Source organism: Arachis duranensis, chromosome 3 (assembly GCF_000817695.3).
Source record: "Arachis duranensis cultivar V14167 chromosome 3, aradu.V14167.gnm2.J7QH, whole genome shotgun sequence".
Lineage (NCBI taxonomy): Eukaryota > Viridiplantae > Streptophyta > Magnoliopsida > Fabales > Fabaceae > Arachis > Arachis duranensis.
In genome coordinates, this window is record NC_029774.3 from 128,781,976 (window position 1) to 128,803,714 (window position 21,739).

The 21,739-nt window shown below is 30.9% G+C and overlaps 2 protein-coding genes across 2 annotated transcripts; one reads left to right on the plus strand and one right to left on the minus strand.

Moving 5' to 3' along the window:
* LOC107481856 (transmembrane emp24 domain-containing protein p24delta4) lies at nt 1–2,531 on the plus strand. The gene is made up of 4 exons (XM_016102196.3): nt 1–377; nt 1,095–1,307; nt 1,522–1,598; nt 1,728–2,531. Exons 1-4 carry the CDS (start codon nt 177–179, stop codon nt 1,870–1,872), a joined length of 636 nt encoding a protein of 211 aa, XP_015957682.1. The 5' UTR covers nt 1–176; the 3' UTR covers nt 1,873–2,531.
* Nucleotides 2,532–13,782: 11,251 nt separating this feature from the next.
* Nucleotides 13,783–14,610, minus strand: LOC107481606 (basic blue protein). The gene is made up of 2 exons (XM_016101878.3): nt 14,342–14,610; nt 13,783–14,174 (listed from the first exon to the last, which is right to left on the minus strand). Exons 1-2 carry the CDS (start codon nt 14,508–14,510, stop codon nt 13,975–13,977), a joined length of 369 nt encoding a protein of 122 aa, XP_015957364.1. The 5' UTR covers nt 14,511–14,610; the 3' UTR covers nt 13,783–13,974.
* Nucleotides 14,611–21,739: the final 7,129 nt, after the last annotated feature.

The following is a 21,739-nucleotide window of genomic DNA, read 5'->3' on the forward strand; positions in this document are numbered from 1 at the left end:
AGAGAGAGAGAGAGAAGCAGAAGGAGAAAGAAAACTGAAATTAAAGCACCTAGCTCACTGAATTAAGCAGGGATAGTGAGACACAGAGATCGGAGGAGTTTTGAGCTTAACCCTAATTTGTGACGCTCCTTAACACCAACATTGCATTGTTGTAGAGACTAGAGAGAGAAGGGGCTATGGGGAAGATGATGCTGTGCACGCTGGGCATCTCCCTCTGCTTGTTCTCCATCATACCTTCCGCCTTCGGAATCTGGCTCACCTTGCCGTCTTCTGGCACCAAATGCGTCTCCGAAGAAATCCAAACCAACGTCGTCGTTTTAACCGATTACGTCGTCATTCCCGATGGCTCTTCCCTTCAACCCTCCATCGGTGTCAAGGTACACACACATTTCTTTCCTGCGTCGCTCTTTAAATTCCAGATCAGATTTCTTTCCATTATGAGAATTCGAGGTGGGAGTGTATTGTGTTCCTATTCATGAACTTGTTGCTGTCGATTTGCCTTGGCCGATTGGTTGTTAGGGGGAAATTTTTATTTATTTGTAGAATTAGTTGGTGTCCATAATGTTATATAAAAGCGTAAATGTTGACTATGGCTATCATCACGTTTAGGTTTGTTATTACTAGTATCAGTTAATGACCTAATGCAAACTTCTCCAAATTTGTTGTTTTATCATGTATGCTTAGTTCTGCAGCTGGAGAGGCTTAAAGCTTAATCATTGTTCTAATCATACCCTCAAATCTGCCCCTTATTTGTGCATTCCTCCTGTTGAGTCCATTGAGAGTTATTGAATTATTGTGAAAATCATGCACTTATGCCAATAGATTAATTTCTGCCGTTGAGACTAAAATCGCATTATCTTGATGATAGAACATTTTTTTCTTTTGGGGTTTCCAATTGATGGAGTTTCGTGTCAATTGTCAAACCCTGAACATACTTCAAGTTCATAAAGCTAGAAAACTGTTAGTGTTACAAGAGAAGTGGCATCATGATATAACTGTTATGTTGGTGCTTGGATGACTATCTTTTCACATCAGCTTGTTGAATAGTTTTATACTTGTCTGTTTGTTTTTAATAGTAATATGTTATATTTTAGGTGACATCACCATATGGAAACAATCTTTATTACAAGGAGAATACAACACATGGTAATTTTGCATTTACAACTCAAGAAACTGGGAACTACCTCGCATGTTTCTGGATTGATCCCCATTATCAGGGAGCTAAAGAGGTCAGTGTGAGTCTTGATTGGAAAACTGGAATTGCAGCCAAGGATTGGGAGTCGGTTGCCAGAAAAGAGAAGATTGAGGTAAATATCCAAGTGACATCTATAACTTTTATCTACCTGTGAACATTGTCTACAACATGTATATGAGTTTCACAAGGCTGGCATTTATTCAAGGCATCATAAGGAAGGAGTTTAAGCATGAGTTGAAAATGTTTTTTAGATATATATATATATATCGTTTCTTTTGATTTCTCCTTTCTACTGATTGTTTTTCCCGTACATTGATACTGCATAGGGAGTTGAACTTGAGCTGAGAAAGCTAGAAGGAGCAGTAGAGGCCATCCATGAGAATTTGCTTTATTTGAAGGGCAGGTAACCTGATCATGTCAACATGACAACATCTCCTGCCCCCAAAAAAATATTTTATTTTATTTTTCGCAAAATATCGAAATTTTTTGTTTTGATTTTGTTTCATTTTTTTTTTTTGAATTTTTAACTCAGGGAAGCAGAGATGAGGGCTGTGAGTGAAAGAACGAATACCAGGGTGGCATGGTTTAGTATAATGTCCTTGGGCATCTGCATCGGAGTTTCGGGTTTGCAATTGTGGCATTTGAAGAGATTCTTCCAGAAGAAGAAGCTAATCTAAACTGTGCTAGTGTTAGCTTAATATCATTAGTGAAACAAAGAAAGGTATAATAATATATAAGCATTTTCATCAAGTATACTCACAAGTTGTAGCTGGAAAGATTTTGATAACATATGTAGCGTTTCCAGATCTTCTTATACACAAGTTCCTTTTTTATTTTCAAAATTAATGCTTTATAATATATGAATATAATATAATTATTATACTGGATTATGTTACATGATATGGTTTATGAGAACTGTTAGACAGAAGGGAAATAACACAGCACAAACCCTTTAAGGGTCAGAGTGAGAGCATGACAACAATTGCAGACTTCACTCTTGTTGAACCTCATTACTATGATGCTAACCTTGTAGATGGATTCAATTTGCCTATAGCAATAGCAGTAAAAGTGAAACCTGTTAATGGCACTGGAAATTGCTTTGAGGCAGAGTTGGCTGGCATTAGAGGCAGAGCATTGTATTGATTAAACAAAAAATACTACAGGGCCACCAAAAATCAGTTACCAAATATTTTTGTCTATATACATATGTTGTTTTATACGTTTTTAATGTATATTTTGTATTGCGCCATGTATTTTATACAATTAGTTAATTTGGTAATTGATTTTTAGTGTACTCATAGTATAATTGATTTACGGTTATTTTGAGCATTCTAATGTTTTCCGGCCATAACTATCCAGTAATCTTGTAATGCTAAAACAAATGTTGATTTGGCCACCATGGAAAACAATAATCCTAATGAAATAATTGCAAGTTATGTTATTCCGGTCCATAAGGAGTTCTTAAAATAAGGTACTTTTTTTTCACACAACACAAATGTATGAGACTAGTTTATGCTTTCCGTTAATTAGTATCAAACAACCAAAAGGCTTATGATTCACGTGAATGAGGATGTTTTGCACTCCATAAAAGGCGTCATGATTATGTAAGCCATAAAATATGATTAATTATTCTACTTAAAAGATGAATTTGTATGTCAAGACTCCTAAGAGGATAAATTGATTGTTAGAAGAATAAATGTCCAAGTTTGAAGTGGTGATGAACACTTGAACAGTGATCAGTTGACAAAGTAATAACTACAAACTGAGTGGGAAACATGGCCAGCACATTTTGCATCCTCCTTTTGAAGCAAGTCAAAAAGGACAATGAAATCACAACCTCAACCACATATATAATTGCCATAGTACCACTACCACCACCACTACTACTCCTCCTGCTGCTGCTACTACTATAGTACTATGTATATGGTATCTGTGACCAATTGAGGCAAGATTATAAGTTGCACAGTGTGTTGAACAGAAGAACAGTGGATTTCTGTCATAAAAGTTACATACTTCTGTTAGACAGATTATTTTTGAACACTTAATATATATAATATTTAGATTGAGTCTCCTATGATTATTATTATGGTGGTTGGTGATTATACAACTTATTTGGCAATATTTAATACCGTTTTTAAAATTAAAATGATATTTTTACTACTTGATATAATTTTATTTTTAAATTAAAAAAGTGTTTCAAATAATAAAAACGTAACTTTATTTTTAGTAGTATTTTTTAAATGTTATTAAATAATAAACTCTGTGTCCATAGAAATAATTAACATGAACCCATTAATTAGTATATAGTATATAGCTAATGCTCATTTTTTGGAGATTTGAAAAAAATTCGGTGTACAAATTTTTCTTTTTAAAATACCTTTCATTTTATATAATTTATAAAAATAAAATTATTAACTCATGACTTTTTAATTTTAGTCTAAAATACTTAATAGTTAATACCATCTCGACTAAAACTGAATTTGTTATCATTGTTATTCAAAGTTAATTTATAAAAAAGTGCACACTAGAATATAATAAAGCAAGAGGCACTCACTACTAGTGAGTTGTGTGGAAACATGAAAAGGAAGAGTAGTAATAACTAATAAGTAAAGATGGTGCAACAACAAGAAGAAGAAGCCCTATTGCATGCACGCTTAGGCTTATATAATATAGCATATATAGCACATTGAATAATTACCACTCCCTTCTTTCTTTCTACAAAACAAGAGCCGCTCTTTGTGTCAAAACCCATCATTGGATCCAAATACTTGTTATACTTATGCCTTCAACACTTCTACCTTTACCATTATTATTCATCACAAATAAATCCTATGATCTCCAATCTTCTTCTTCTAAAGAGTTTGGTGCCCTCTAGGGTTTGTCAGAGGCATTGTTCCATAGCCATTTTGGCATTCTGTCCACCTCCGATCCGATCCGATTCAATCCATTAATTTGTAGGAGGTGGCCAGTAGGCCAAACGGGTTCTGTGAATATGTATTTGACAAACCCCATCTTAGAGGGCAAGCTTTAAGGCCTTCATCTTTCTTATTTCTTCTCTTTGAATAAGTGTTAGTGTTTTCTTCTCTATCATCTAACATATATACATGAGTTTTCATGTAGCATTTTTTTCAGAAAATACTACTTGATTTGAAGCTTGAAGATCAGAGAATATATGGTAATTACTCCAAGGTATGCATTTTTTGGTTTGTCACTGTGTTTTTCAGCTCCAAAAGTCAAAGATTAATTCATTATAAATCCGAGTTTCATTTAAAGATTTATCGTTGTTCATTCTAACCCCCGATCCATGCGCTTAGTATATTGTTTCTATTTTCTACTATAGAACGATCTTAATTAGGACAAGGTAATTGAAAGTCAATAATTCATATTAACTTTGACACGTAACTTGTTGATTATATATTATTGGTCTGAAAAATTAAAAGTCAACCAGCCACCACACATGAAACTGATGACTGGCATTGTCATAGAGGAGGTTTCTTTTGTATTTTTGTGTGTGTGTTTGTCTTGCATTGGATGGGTTTGCAAAGTATGATAGCGAAGTCACACCTTTTTACATGTTTAAACTCCTATTAAAAGCATGATAGATGATGGAGGATCCACATGTTTAAATTCAATTGGCCCATTGCTACATTAGGAGCATTGGATTCCTAGAAGCATTAGAGTACAATTTAGACCTAATTAGCAATGCTGTATTTGAGGCCAAACCAATTCCAATTATAATCATCATGAGTGGTAGTTGTGTTTATTAGTTTCATGCCCTAACAAAAACTCATCATCATGCCAACACCCACTAGCACCAATTCTATGCAAATATAGGAGGGGAATCTCTTAGTGCTCTTTCATTTCCAGCTGACACATTTCTATCTATATATACATCATTATTTATCTCATCGATGCATAATTCTTAGTCTCTTACAGGCTTTCAAAGCATACAAATGATGAACAGTAGTAATTAATTAATTTGTCAGAATATATAGCTTAATTAGCTAAAAATAATATAATATAATAATTCAATTCAATTAATTAATTAAGCTAGCTAGCTAGCTAGTAGTTGTTCCTATGAAGTGATTTCTCATATTGCCTCCTTTAATTTATTTTTTATGTGACAAAGTTTAACTTTGATAATTTTGCTGGTAGTTTATTGATATCTATGATGTGTGTCATCACCAAGCCCGAAAGAAATTAATGACCGAGTTTGCTTATGTTCAAGTGTAGCTAGCTAGAATGATTATGTATTTTCATTGCCAATTACTTCTCCTAAATTTTGTTGGTCAATAATATCAACTTTTGTTTTATATATTTTTTACTTTTGGTATTGAAACGGGGGCAAAAGTCCACTTTTCCCGGCCCTGAAGAGTGAAGTGTTTTCCCTTGGGCCAACCAACAGTGAAGTGTTGACTGTTGAAGGTCCAAAAATCTGCATCCGCTACTGTGTACTATATAGTAGTGACTGATGCATCAGATTCATTATCAATACATAACAGTAATAATACCATTATTGCACCGTCTTTTTCCGCTCCCATATCTTTTCTGAATTAACGGTTTAGGAAGGTGTTGAAAGAAATTTTAGAGTAATCCTAAGATTGGCTGTTTGCACTGAAAAAATCTTTTAAGATTTTAATTTTATCGTAAAAACTTTTGAAATTGAACAAATTACACGCATCATGTTAGTTCTCATTTTATTTTCGTCGAATTATTTGTCATACTGTGAGTATCTGATACATATTACTCTTGATTAGACGAAACGATGCTGTTTTAATTTTGATGTTAAATATTTGATGAAACAACGTCATCTAACCTTTAATGTATCAAAAAACATCTTATGAACCACAAAAAAATGTATAACGATTAAGATTAAATAGTGACGTTTCATCAAGTATTTAGCGTCAAAACTAAAGTGGCGTCGTCTCGTTTAGTCCAATATGAAAGAAATGTATCAGGTTACTTATAGCATAAGGAGTCTCAAAGACGCTTTTGGCATAATTAAAATTTGAATTTTTTTTTAAGTAGTCAATTTTAAGAATTACTTTAAAACTTAATCTGAAGATGTTAATTGCAATATTAGAGCACATGATTTTTATGGTAGTCAAATTAATTAATGGAGTAGGTAAAATATAGAACAATAATAATTCATGCCCAAAGCAATTATGAATCTAAGACAATGAGGGTCACTTCGTATTTGTAGTCGTCATCTTCTTAATTTAACACGACATAAATATATAGTTTGGTATTGAGTTTAGAAAACAATAATTATATTTTTTGTGATGACAAACATATATTTAGTTGGGTTGAAAGTACAAAAGTTTATTTGATGTGAGTATTGATTGTGCAGGCCTATATGATAGTTGAAATTGATAAAATGAGTTAAACTATTTTGGGTTCATTGAACATTGAATGGAGTCACAAGTTGCTGTTTTTTTTTGATCCAACAAAAACATATATTAAGACTCATTGATGCTGCACTATGTCCAAATCAGTTCGGATAGCGGTAATTTTGAGAAAAAGTTGCTAATCTTTAACCAAAGAAAATAAGAGTTTATAAGCTATTGAAGCTACAGTCTCACCATCTCAAGCCCAAGTTTGATTGTGCAGCCCAAACCAAGAGAACCAACAGGCCAATAAGTAGAACTATTTGCAACCAAAGTTGCTGATTGGAACCAAGTTCACAACCCAGTTCACTTGCTTCATGAAGAGAAAAAGAAAAACAATGTGATGCAGGTGGAGCTTTGTGGTTTTGCGTAAGGATCAGAGAAAAAAAAGAAGGGTTCACTTTTTCTATTTACCATCAAAGAAGAAAAGGGGAAAGTAAATCTTGGAAGCTATGTCAAATCAAAATGGAGTTAAAATTAATATGCTCAAGCAAACAAAATCAGAAGAAATAGGTAAAAGATTTCTATTAATATGCAAGTCAATTGTTTGTTGATTTCACCTTCTCTCTGCACAAGTATTTAGAGTAACAAGAAGACAATAAAGACTATTTTGTTCTGCTATAAATCAATGGTTGATATTGAAATTTGGAGTCAAAGCACCAGATTAAGGTTTGAATTTGACAAATTCATTAAGGAACCCAAATCAATGAAGTTGCTACTACTCATCTCTCTTCTGCATTGCTTAACTTTGATCTTAATCTCTGATTTTATAGTCTGATTGATGAAAAGAAAGGAAAGACTTCAGCTGATTCAAGATCTAATGAGTTGACTTAGTTTAGCAAACCTTAGTCTTAGGAATTGTACTTCATACAAAAAGAAAAATCAATTTTAGTTTTGAATAAGGAGAGTTGACCAAAATCTGAGTTTCATTTAGAGATTTTCTACTGTTTTTGCTCAATGTTTTGGACAGTGTTTCTAACTAAAAAGAATATTCTGCCAAAATGGAGAGCTACATATGAAAAAAATGAACCCAGTTCATTATATAGCTTCAAATCTGTTCTACATCATGTCCTTCATAATTTATCATTGAATATTTTATTTGTATATTTTATCTTTCTTAGTTTCACTGTGGAAAAAGGCATATATGTGATGTATTAAGAAAAAACCATTGAAAGAAAAGACAGAGTGGTACTTGGAGAGAAAAATCAAAATTTATATCATGCCTCTTTTGATTGTATTTCTATTTTATATCTTATACCTGAGATGTATCCCTTGTTAAGTTGGATGAGCACTTAGTGTGTTGTGAGTCTAAACAGTGAACCTAGTCAAGTCAAGTTTAAGTAGAAGTTTGATTTGTCCCTAATAAGATTATATTGAATCCTTGAGAATTGGTGTATGTAATACTTAAAAAGATAGTGAAAATTCCACCATTGTTGTGGTGAAGACTGGATGTAGACTGCATTGCACAAAGTAGCTGAACCAGGATACATGGTTGTATCATTTTCTTCTTCCCTGCTCTGATTCAGTTTGCACTCGTTATGAGATAAAATAAAATTGTCTCTTGCATAAACAATCTCAAAGTCTGAATAGAAGCAAAGTTTTATTTTTTGGATTAAAGATTAATTAATCAATTTAAAAGAAAGCTATAGATTCAACCCTTTTTCTCTAAGCCATCAATAACTTTCATCATACATTCTAAAATTATATTTATTTTATGTTTCTCAAAAGTTGAGACAAAGATATAAAGACATTAACCCTAAAATAAATACACATGTATATTGACATATTTGTGTTTGTACGGGTGGCAGTGGAGTGAGTAGGGACGGGTTTTTGTCCTACCCGATCCTGTCCCGCCCTCCTTTCACTTCACTACTACCCGCCCCACTCCTACCTGTGAATAGTATATTGCTATGTCCTAACCCATTTTCGTGTGTATTCGTTCCGTCCCTATAAAAATTAAATAACACTTTAATGTTTACATATTTATATATAAATTAAGATAAAAACTTAAAATTCATACTTAAATTAAGAATTTTATGTATAAACATATTCATAAAAATTTGTGTTTTAATAAATAAACAGTAAATATGTATTACTTGTCCATCGAAAATTATTATTAAACTTTTAATTTTAATAAATACACAAAAATATATTAAAAACATAATTTTATTTTTTTCCGATAATTTTAAAAAACTTTAACTCATCCACATGTTAGCTAAATATATATAGTTTAATCTTAATACACAACGATTAGATATGTGTATAAAATTATTTTAATATTAAATTTATATACCCGTGCATCAAAACTAAATCTATAAAGTCACAAAAAAAAAAACTAAATCTATAAAACAAATACAACGTGGTCTCATCGATCCACCGTGTTGCAATAATCCTCCCAAAATGACTGTTAATTACACAATGCAATATAAAGAATTTAAAGCAATTTAATTAAAAAAATATATAAGGAACTAATTTTTTAATCAGACAACTTGTACAACTCATTTAATTATAATAATTTAAGTTTATTTTAATAAATTATAATTTGATTACTTTGAAAAATTAAGATTTGGTATTAGCCACACAACAAGAACGTCATTTACAAAAATCTCTTTGCTTATCTATCATCCGGTATGCATTCAGTACTTGTGCTTGATCAATTGTGTTAAAGAACTCAACACTAGAACAACTTCTTTTCCGCATTTTCAGCGCTTTGCCGTTCGTGCCGCCGTAAGTGCTGTTGTTATAGTGCAAGGCTTCCGACAAAGAGCATTGGTCATGGAGTTTTTATTCACCGACTACCACCGCAGCGTCTTTCATCGCGCTGTGGCCTTTTCATCCCACGGCTCTTCTTCTATCGCGACGCAGTCACCGCGGGGTTCTATTTACGACACGCCATCAACTACTCTGATCCATGATGACTTTTTCACTCGCGATGCGCAGCTTTCATGACTTCCTCCTCGCAACGCGCTATCGTAAGTCCTCCACCGTTCACGCAATGCTGCCCAAGACGTCGTTACTGGCCATCCTGCGGCTCTTCTTCTCTTCCTCCTATTTGATTTTGAATGATTCTTTTAACTCGTTTTTTTTATAAGAAAAACTACCAAAAATATCGATGAATTTTACGAACATTAACAAAAATACCCATAAACTAAGGAAATTGACCTATTGCCGATACTAAGTAACAGCCAAAAATTTGTATCCATTTTTCATGATATTATGCATGGATCAGATATATCATGGCGAATTCTTCAGATTCCATTGTGGAAGAGCTATACCCATGAAAGATGGGTTCCGTACAACAAAAGTATCCAAATCCTAATTTTTTGTTAATTTTTTAATAAAATTCTCAAACTACCCCACCCTAACCCCATTCTACCGTCACTCCCTCTCTTCCCACTTCTTTGTCTCTCCTCACTTTTTTGCCTCTCAAAAATTCTTATAGAGTCACATATCTCTCCTCCTACCTCCTCACTACCGTCCGTCACCCACCTACCCTATCACCATCAATCTCCTCCCCTCTCACTGCTTCCCCTCACTCTTAAGGTAGCTACAACACCTTCGTCGCGCGCCTATGACCCAACCTAAGGAGAACTTTGTCGTGGCGCGCTTGACCCAGTCGAGGAGAACATCGTCGTCGTGCACCTGAGAAGAGAGGGGTCGTGGTGCTGCTACATGCAGAAAGAGGGTTCGGTAGACTTGTGACTAAATCGGTTGAAGTCCGATCCTCCACCACCATTGATTTCGGTCTGGTGTGTTGTAAGAGTAATTTTGGACTCCATGGCAAGAATTTTAAAGGTGTAGGTTGGGTTATAGAAGGTTAAAAAAGGTGAGTTGAGGTTGAAGGTGTAGTAGTGTAGGAATTTTATTAAAAAAATCAACAAAAAATTAGAATTTGGATACTTTTGTCTTACGAAACCCATCTTTCATAGGTACATCGTTAATTTTCTTAGTTTATGAGTACTTTTGTTAGCATTTGTAAACTTCATAGGTATTTTTTTGTTGTTTTTCCTTTTTTATATATTTTTTAAAAATTTAGATAATTCTTTTTATTAGTTTTGGATGATTTTTTTATATTTTATATTTTTTTAGGATTTGGATGTTTCTTTTTCATATATTTTGTATGCTTTTTTTTTTGTAAGAATTTACATTTTCACACTATAATTGACCTTAATAAATAATTTTTAAATTTAAGTCCTAAGTTTTTTATGAAATCTTGTTATATTAACTAGGATGAGAACACTACTTATATATTAGCAAAAACACACATATGTCCTGGTGCAGGCACACTCACTCACAGCTCATTAATTAACTCCACCCTCTTCCTCTTGTTTTATTGATTCTATGATGATGAGATATAGAGAAAACTAAAAGAAAAGAAAAGGGATTATTATTGATATAATAATAATAATGAATGGGTGTGCTTGTGTGTTGTGATCTTTACCGAGAAGGAAAATGAATGTGAAAGAGTATGTCATGGAAAGACAGGTAACTTGACCAGTGACAGAAATATGGCATAAAGGTGTTGTAACCCTTCCTTTAGGCCGAGGTTCCATTTTTGGCAACCACTGACCAACACAACACACACTATGCTACTCTTCACTCTCCTCACCCCTTAACCCCACCCCATTCTCCTTCTTTGCTTTCCAATTTTTTATATTATTCTACTCTTTTTTCATCACTACATACATACTACTTATATATGTCTCATGTATATACTAACTCAAATATATCATCATCTATCTACTCTTTTTACAATTTTGTAAAAACATGGTAAAATTGTTTTTACGTGAAATTATTAGTTAAGAATTATTAAATAATTTTATATGTTTGATTAAATTATTATTTTATAATTTTTAATTATTAATTTTAATTATAAAAGATATATATGATATATATAATTATGATTAACGATTAAAATTCAATTAAATACTTAGCATACTTGAAAACTTTCCTATATAATATACACTTATACAGCGTTGAAAGTATGGCAGACAAGAAAACGACGTACAGTTCTTTTAAATGCATGTCAAAAAGAAAAAGGTGCAACTACCAACTTTAATTTGAAGGCATGATGATGATTACCGCATTAATTAATTAATGAAAAAGAATTAATAGTTGATCTTCTTCCATTGTTTGGGTTGGGGAAGAACCAATTTATGTTATTTTCAACCAATGATGACCAACATTAAACTCCGGAATTTTGTTTTTCATCTACAAATTGCGTTGAAACGGATCAGACACTAGTGCTTTATCAAGCGGCGGAGTTTAGTTAAGACAAAGGGACCATGACTCTTTAAATTTTTGATAAAAAAATTAGTAATATTTTTTTAGAAAATAAAAAATAATTTAATTTATTCAAATACTTTACTATAATTTAAAATACTAAAATCAATCTTCATCTCTTATTTTTATTGCACAATAATTTTTAGTTTTAAACATTCAAATTTTGTTGGATTTGGACTGAACTGAATATATTTATATTTCGCAGCTCTCTATTCAATAAGTAACACTCTCTCTATTTTTGAGTTCAAATATAGAAAATTAGATATTTTTTATTTATATAATTTAATATTATTTTATATTTTACTATTTATATAATTTAATTTTTTAATATTTGTCTTTCTAATTTTTTTTACATATTTTATAGGATATATGTTCAATTTTTATACAAAATAATCATGAAAAATCAAAGAATTGATACATTTTTAAAAGGAATGCTAATATTTAAGAAGGATAACGTATAACTTTTACAATATCAACACTTGTAGATAGTTCTTCTATTTTAGTGAATCACGAAAAAAGTGAAATACAACCTTCAAAAATTTAAAGAGTTGCATCTGATGAGTTTGACCTTAATTCTTTGGAACGAGACCCTAAAAAATAGTTTCAAATTTGGCAATATCATCCAAATTAAAGAGATAAGATTATATGAACTTATCTTAAATAAAGCTATATCAAAAACATCTTAACAATTATCTTTTATTTGAATTCCAAAATTTTATTTCAAGCTCTACTACCGATTTTATCCATCATCCCATGAATATGAAGCACGCAATTGTGTCTTTCTGCAGCTTCAAGATCAGCATTATAATTTTCGACAATTTTTATATAGAGATAATAGAAAAAAAATTAAAAGATTAATTTGACTTTTAATCTTAAGTCAAACAAATTTTATTATCGAGAATTTAATTAACATAATTAAAAAAATAAAGACTCAATCCGCATTCTTTTTATTTTGTTGAAAAACAATGTGATCACTTCTCTAAAAGAAAAGGACATTTTGACAATTTGACTCTCAATATTATTATTTTGAGATAATATAAATTTTCTATTAAAAAATTCGTCAAATGTTAATAAAAATTAATTAATTTTGTGATACTTTATTTTGTAATTTTTGAAAATTTAAAACCCTCGCAAACTATAGTTTTTGTTGGAAATAATGGTTTTAAACTCTATAGATTATAAATAAAATTGTCACAGAATGATCATTTTATTAATATTTCACTGAATTTTTAACAAAAAATTCGTATTATCTTAAAAGAATAATATTAGAGATGAAGCATTTCTTTTTTAATAAGAGATACAACAATGCTAGGGAACCAACTCTATATAAGTAAAGAATCAGCTAACTGATAATCGGATGTTGCTACTAATAGGCACACGATAGTTTTGGATATAATTTCTATGTTTCATGTGTTACGCATTAATAAAACATAATTAATTATATGGAATCAACTAATGAATGATCAAAGCATCTGTTATGTGATTCTCTCCTAACACTAACGTGGTCGACAATAATTTAACAAACAAATTAAATTATAAATTAATAAAACTAATTATATTAATTATGTTGTTCCATTCTTGGCTGATTATTAGTTGGTTCCATATACTTTTCCTAAGAGATAACATCGTTTTTCGTAAAAATAAACTAGTACTAAATTCAGTAAATTAAATATTTACTCTTAAAAAATTGTAGCTATATTTTTTAGTATTTTTTAATCTAATACTTGAATTGAGGATCATTATGAAAAAATAAATTTACCGTCAAGTCTAATCAACATAATTAACGTTTAACGTTTTTCAAATTTTTTAACAATTTAATTAATATTAATTAAATATAAAAAAGCTGGGTTATGTTTGTATGCTGCTCTCTGTATATAGAAAGGAACAGATGATGGTAAATAAAGAAAGAAAAATATATAATAGCAACATTTATTATATTACTAGATCCATATATAGTATAGATCAGTGAACCATATTACATACGATATGAAACCTACACCCTTTTATTTCTTACAACTTAACCGAGTTGCTACATATATATTATAAGTGATGCAGTGTAAAATTAAAGGATAGAAGAAATATGATGGAATAATGAGGAGGATGGGAGGATTAGGCAGCGTTGACGGCGATTTTCATGCCGGACTCGCAGTGGCCGGGAAAGTTGCAGATGAAGTAGTTCTGTCCCCTGACAAGCCTGATCTGATCTTTCCCCGATCTGTACACTTTGGCTCCTCGCGGTGTCCTGCAGCTATCATACCCTCCTCTGTTCACTGCCACCACATTGTGTGCTCTTGGGTTGTAACTGAATACTACACAACCACGATTTTGTTAATTAAATAACGGGTTATGCTACGTGTACATCAAAAATTTTTATCAAACGATTTTGATTTTAAAAACAAAAACGTTCAACATAAAATTTGTTCTATTCGAGTACGCACTCTTAATTAAATATGTCAAATTATCTAATAATTCTTACCGAGAGTGTCGCCGGCTCTAAAGCGCTTTCCTCTGGGCCAGCCGACGGTATTGAAGGTCCAACCAGCTGCATCTCCAACGGTGTACGTGGCAGCATCAGCCATCTCGACCACCATCAAGCACAATACAAGTGCCACCATTATTGCACTGCCTCTTCCCACTGCACCCATGTTATTAATTAATAACACCTAGGTAACTTGAAAACTTAGTTCTAGAGAATACTATAGATATAGATAGATATTTGACAAGCGTTTCAGTGTGCATTTTGGAATGAAGAATCATGTAAGGTTTTATAAGTGAGGATTTAGGACTCTGTCTTTAGCTTGGTGGGTAGGTGGTTGGATAGAGGATGGTAAATACCATTGCAGGCCCCCCTAAATCCGTTCATTTTTTTATTGTTATTAATTAATATCAGAATTTATCTTTGAAAAAGGCTATTGTTTAATTTATGTTTAATATATATTCTCTGTACTTTTATTTTCAGTAATTTTTAATTATTGATTTTAATTATAAAAAATATATATAATTAAAATTAATAATTAAAATTTATTAAAATATCAGTATACTGATATATTTAAAAGTATTATTTATATATTTTTAATGAACTAAATAATAATTTTGTTTTTTTAGAGAAAAAAAGATTTTAGAATGAGCTAGATACATTAGATACATGAAATCTAGAAACGGTGGTTGAAACTTGAAATAACATTATTTCTTCTGTCTCCCTTTCTACAGTTAGACATTGACCAAGAGACACATGGTGATGTAGGCAGATAACAGAGTCAACGCTGATGCATGCTTTGGATCAACATTACATTACAAAAAAACTGTGTTGTGTGGTGCTTAATTTTTCAACTATATGATATAAAAATAAAAGGTGAAATAATCCACTTCTATCTCTTTTGATTATGTGTTAGACACCGTATAATTTCCCTTAAAAATATTAAAGGAAGAGCAATAAACATAGATTGCAGGCCCTCATTAAGGGGCAGAAAATCTGGAATTCTTGTAACAAACACATTCAGTATGCAACACTTCCTTTGGTATTATAAACATTCAGTATTCAATATTATTTTGTATGTGTTGGCAATTCCCTGAGCTATTGTGAGCTTGACATCACATTTTACTTCCATTGCAAACAACTTTCGCATCATATCAAAGTAAGTGTTTAAGATTCTTTATACTTGACCAAAAAAAATTACTTTATACCAAGTCTTCGTTTTGGAGATCTACAAAATTTTACTATACGGCGGTATAAGATGCCATGATAGTGGTCAAAGTTACTAAACCATACTATTAGTGTGTATATAACTATATGGTATATAGTAGTGGATTAATGAATTGGTTTGTTTAGTACACAACTTTAATTAGTGGCATGTCATGAAATTTTGAGTAATGCCTAACCCATTAATTTCCCGACATACAAATATAAATACCAATTATTATTTTTTAAGAATTGTGTGCCAACCACCCACCAGGCCTCTCTTCAGGCCCATCCCTTTAATCCCCCCCCCTTTTTTCTCAAAAAAAAAAAACTTTTAACATTAAATTTAAATTTAAATTGATTTCTCTTAAATAAATAGTAATAGTATTACTATTGATTTTTCTTTGCTTGGAGAAGTCCTACATATACATTGAATAAGGATCACCATCACCAATATCAATATGTATAGATTATAGTCCACAATCTCGGCTGAATTTAAGTATGGATATCTACCAAGTTTGGATATTTCACGAAATTAATATCATATGTTGTAGATGTTGAAGACAACGAATACACACACTAGTACTGAATCACAAATCAAGTTAACAATTCAATATATTTAGGATTTAATTAATATATCTCATAAGAATATATGTTATTAACATCAGGGATGGAGTTAGATGAAATATTAAAAAATAACTAAAAATATTTATACAATAAAATAAGATTAAAATAAAATTTAAAAAATTAAACTGAAATTTACATATAATTTACATATAAAAAATTAAAATTAGAGAAACCATTGTCCCCTTTCTCTTTATGTAGTTTCACCCCTGATTAAAATTATTTTAATATAAATTTTTAAAATTTTTTTTTGATAAATGAATAAAAAAAATACATTTAAAACCTAAATTTTATATGTTTTGTATAAAAAATTCTTTAGCAATCTTAAAAGCACGGTTTTTTTTAAATAAATAAAAAATTATTTTATTTACCAAAATATATAATTTGTAGTATTTTAACAAAATTTTATCGTATTTCTTATCTCTTTTATCGTATAAACGAATAAGAATGCATGTATTTCATTTATAATGAACGAGATAGGGTAATATATGGGAGATGTGCATATTTCATTTACAGTGTAAATGAGATACGTATATTTTTATTTCGTTTATACTGTAAACAAGATAAGAGATAAATTATGACGTTTATACTGTAAACGAGATATGTTACAACAAATTTTCAATAGCTATACAAAGATATGCAACTTTTTGTATTATCCACAAATATTTCACTTCTTCTTCTCTTCCGTTTTTCTTCCAAAAAATAAGTCAAAATGTCTAGTAGTAATGGATATGTGGTTGTAAGTGTGTATCCCAATTGCCATATGAGAAACAGTGACATTGGAATGATATTTGAGTGTGATAATTCCATTTTTTGCGCACTCGGCGAGTAAGTTTTTGTCCAAGCTAAAGAGTTTATAGCGTTGGTGGTAGCGGGAGACAAGAGATCGGAAGGGTGGATATAGGTTGCTAGCATAGACGGAAAATTGAGTTTTTCAGTTTCGTCTGTTTTGCCTCCATGGCGACGAGCATGTGTGTCTCATGTTTGACATCCATGAAAAAATCATGGCGGAACAAGTGATATAACTTTTTGCGGAGGTCGGTGATGTTGGTGGTAGTGAATTTGGCCACTCAAATTTTGTGTAGAATGACCCATCTCTCGCACCACCACGCTACACGATGCTAGTCTAGTGGAAGAAATGGACGTGGATGGCGATGACTCCGACGAGGAGTATGTCACGGATAGCAACGATAGTGGTTCTTCTGAAGATGATGATGAGGAGGAGTTTATACCGGAGATGTCGGTTGAGACATCAATTCGGTATCTTCTGCCTGCTCTGCACACAATTCTGACCTTATCAACTTACTCAGTCACTATCATACATTGGATCTAGACGCGATGCATGAGAAAACTCCATTTTTCAACACGAGTAAAGACAATTACAACTTAGACGGTGGTGTGGAGTTTCGAGTTGGCCACATATTTAAGAGCAAAGATGCAGTAATGCAGGGTGTGAAGAATTACAGCATTCGCAGAAATACTGAGTACTGAATTGTAGAGTCAAACCGATTAAAGTACCATGTGCATTATCAACAATATGCAGCAAGATGCCCTTGGAGTCTCCGTGTTACCTTCCGACAGAATCTCGGATATTGGTGAGGTCAAGTTTAACTATGGTGTATTTTCTCATTTATCATTGTTATATTTGATATAAATGCCAACCATGTATGTGTTATTTCGTTAGATGGGTGTGTAGGGTTGAAGGGGTGCACACATGTTTAGCACCCACCGTGTCTCAGGGCCATCGACAGTTGGACAATAACCTCTCTGCAGTGCCATCCTATCATTGATACAGTCCAACCCATCTGTCAGCATCCCTGTTTTACAAGGTGCAATTAGACAAAGCTATCATTTCAAATCCTCGTACAGAATTATATAAATAAACATTTACTTAACAAATTAATTTCACTAATACCTAAAATCATTCCCCCTGTTAGTTAACTCTTGCTAACAATACATTCATCCACCTAACATATATTGTATACTAGTTCTATTGAAGTATCCTAAGTATGGCTACACATATATGCTTTAACATAAACATAAAAATAACAACACTAACTTCGAAGTCAGTTGCTCAAGCAATGTGTCATGTCGCATTCAGTCAGTTGATGTCTGCATCATGTGCATTTACGCGCGCCATAATTTACGAGTTATTCGATAATACGATTAGAAAAAAGGTAGAAGTTAAAAGTTGAAGAAATGAGACAAATATCTATCCAAATGGTGCTGTAAATAAATTCTATATATAGGTCGCCTCTTCTCTTATCTCGTTTATAATGTAAACGAAATAAGACCGTTACACACCACATGTACAAATGTAATATGGCTATTTACACACCACGTATACAAATGTGATCCGACTACTTTGTTTACATACATTTTTTTTTTGTTTATATTGTAAACGAGCTAAACGATAGGATAAATTTTCGTAAATATATTACAAATTGTATATTTTGATTAATATAATATTTTTTATTTATTAAAAAAAAAACCCTAAAAGCACCCATATATTTGTTTACTAACTTAAAAAAGTCAACAATATTTATTGTGATAATTCTTAAATGCCCACTTTGACAAAAAATCTAAATATTTAATGCGATCTATTTAATTGTTACCATATTTTCAAACCAAAAAGTAATGACATGCATGTCTTTTCAAACTATTATATTTTAACTAGAGTAAACATACATCTAGATTGATTCTAAAGGGAAAGAAAAAGTAGATATTTTATTTTTCAATAAATTTGTTTTATCTTTTAAATTTCGGAGAATTACTTTTATCACATAAATTAGTTTCTTTGTCATTTAAAAAAAATTATTTTATTATAATATTTTAGGACACGTGTTAATATTACAAAAGAAAAAAATTATTAAAAATATAAAAAAATAAATTTTTAGTGTATTTATTTTAAATTTATTAAATGAAAATATTTAAAGTTTTGTACTAGTTGTAACTGATAAACTTATTATGTGTCCTAAGACACATGTTAACTACACCCTAATATTTTTAACCTAATTATATTATATACAACAAAATTTATTAGAGTCTTATTTGTCTAATATATATTAAATTTTTTTATTAAAAACTATAAAAGGATTAATAATCTATTTAGAGAGACTAATTTTTAAAATAATAAAAAATATTAAAAAATGAACTATCTAATATAAAATTTACTCTTTTAATTAACATTATAATTTAAAACAAAAATTTGATTTGCTTTTAATATTTCAGGATAATAACATGACAATTGGTACATTTAGAGTTACCCCTCAGATTTAATCAAATGTTACTATAAAATATAAATTAATAATGAATAAATAGTTCGAGAGGAGCTTTGCTTTTATTTTTAGGGAGAGTACAGTGAAACCAAACAAGGGTAGTACATGCTCGAAGTCCAAACGGCTAAAGTAAAAAATAAAAAATTGACATATCATTCTTAATGGGTCAGGCCCGACTTGGTCAGCCCAAAACTATAAAGAAGTGCCCCTAAAGGCAAGTGGATCGACTAACTTAGCCACGTAAGAACTCAGGTCTCACAGTCCAAATCCGGTAAAAGAATAAATGTATTAAAAATTTAAATTTTTTATATTTTTAATATTTTTTTTTGTTTTGTAATCTTATTATCTTAACATGTGTCCTGACATGATAGATAAACTGTAAACAATATTCACTTTTACTGATATGGTGGAAACCTTGATGCTTATTCCCTAAGCATTTTCACTCAACCCTCCTTAAGGACATTTAAAAACTCAAGGCCAATAAAACCAAACCTCCCCTTCAAAGAAGAAGATAACAGCAATGGAAAAGTTTCAGAATGAGATTTATAATTTTTGGAGGTTTCATGAGGAACCAGTAGATGATGAACCACAAAAAGAGATCTTGTTGCATCATAATTTGATGATGAACAAATTCATACATTGCAATGCTTTTTTTTTTCAAAAATATTATTCGTACACCAAAATCAATCACTAAAATCAGTCACTAATATATTTGTGTATAAATATATACATAGTTTAATTTTAATATATATTTATATTCTAATATGTAATTTATACTAGTGGCTGAATTTAGTGATTGACTTTCGTGTACAAATAACATAATTTTTTTGGTTAAATTTTTGTTTTGGTCTAAGATAGTGGTTATTATTATGAGAAGGGCACGATATCAGGAAAGCCCTTAAAGAAGGATAGAGGCTTATGGGCCTAGCCCAGACCAATAAGCCCATTTAAGTCAAACGTGACCTGGCTACATCAATCTCAAATTCCAAAAAAAAAAAAATATATATCCTATTACCACCAAGGAAAAAAACAAACAGAATAAGAAAATCTCATTATTTATTTATTTATGGCTCTTTGTCAATTCGCTCATATTTTTTAAATGAATAATTGAATTCTGTTCGTTACTCCACCATTTATTCTACTGTATTGAGAGAGCTTTTCAGAATTTAAATATCCAACTTTGTGAGTAAAACTTGCCTAAAACTCAATTCACTTTTACTAAAGTGAGACTCTTTAGATTTTGAAAAGAGTATGTTCTATATGAAAAACTCATGTGTTTAAGTAAATTTCATGATTGTTAACGTGCTATATAACCACTTTTTAATGAGTGTGCTTGCAAATCCTTGTATATTAAATTTTGCTCATACATAATTTTATATAAATAAAATAAACATAGCAATATTAACCAACGCTTCTATAATCCACGGTCAAAATTTACATGCAGTTTGTCTTTTAGTGAAATTATTAATTAATAATCGTTAAATAATAATTTAATTAAATATGTCAAATTATCTAATACTTTTTAACTAATAATTTCATATGAGAGACATATGAGCCTCAACATGATCCAGAGTTAGAAAATGTGAAACAAGTTTTCTTACCAAACTATGTTTTCCTCTATACCTATGGTGTGCCAAATTATATATGTATCGAAGTGGAATGGTCAAATAATTTTTCTAGAACTGAACTTCACTGTTCCAAGTACTCAAGTCGTTGACCATGTGATCTAAAACACTATTTTTAGGGTTCAATAACTTATGACTTTTGACGAGTATGTATATACGCAAATCATTCTCCACTAATAGAGGAATCTAGTGCTTGTCTCTTTCAACATTTCATTATTGAAGGAATAAAATTTGGGGGAAACAAATATTAATTAAAAAAAATGTTTGGTATGTAGTGCAGTCATAACTTCCTTTCACCAGTGCTTTGTTTGAACTTTGAAATGAGTTTGACAAAAGCTTAGTTGAGATTAAACTTAAATAGCTTGGATCCCAAACTAAATTAGAAAAAATGCATATGGTGTGTGACCGTGTTAGTTAATTATCAATTTGTCTCTCTCAAATTTGTTGAGCGGTACCAAATGTTATAAATAATAAACATTCATGCATACATTAAAAACCAACTATTAAATTTATTATTTATATAAAATATATATTAAAAATAAATTTAAAAATTACATGTATTTAACAGAAGCCCAACACAATAATGTGAAAAAAAAGGAAAAAAACAACAACAAAAAAAATAACTAAAGAGCAATCAACTTATTGTGGTATTGCCATTAACAACCTAA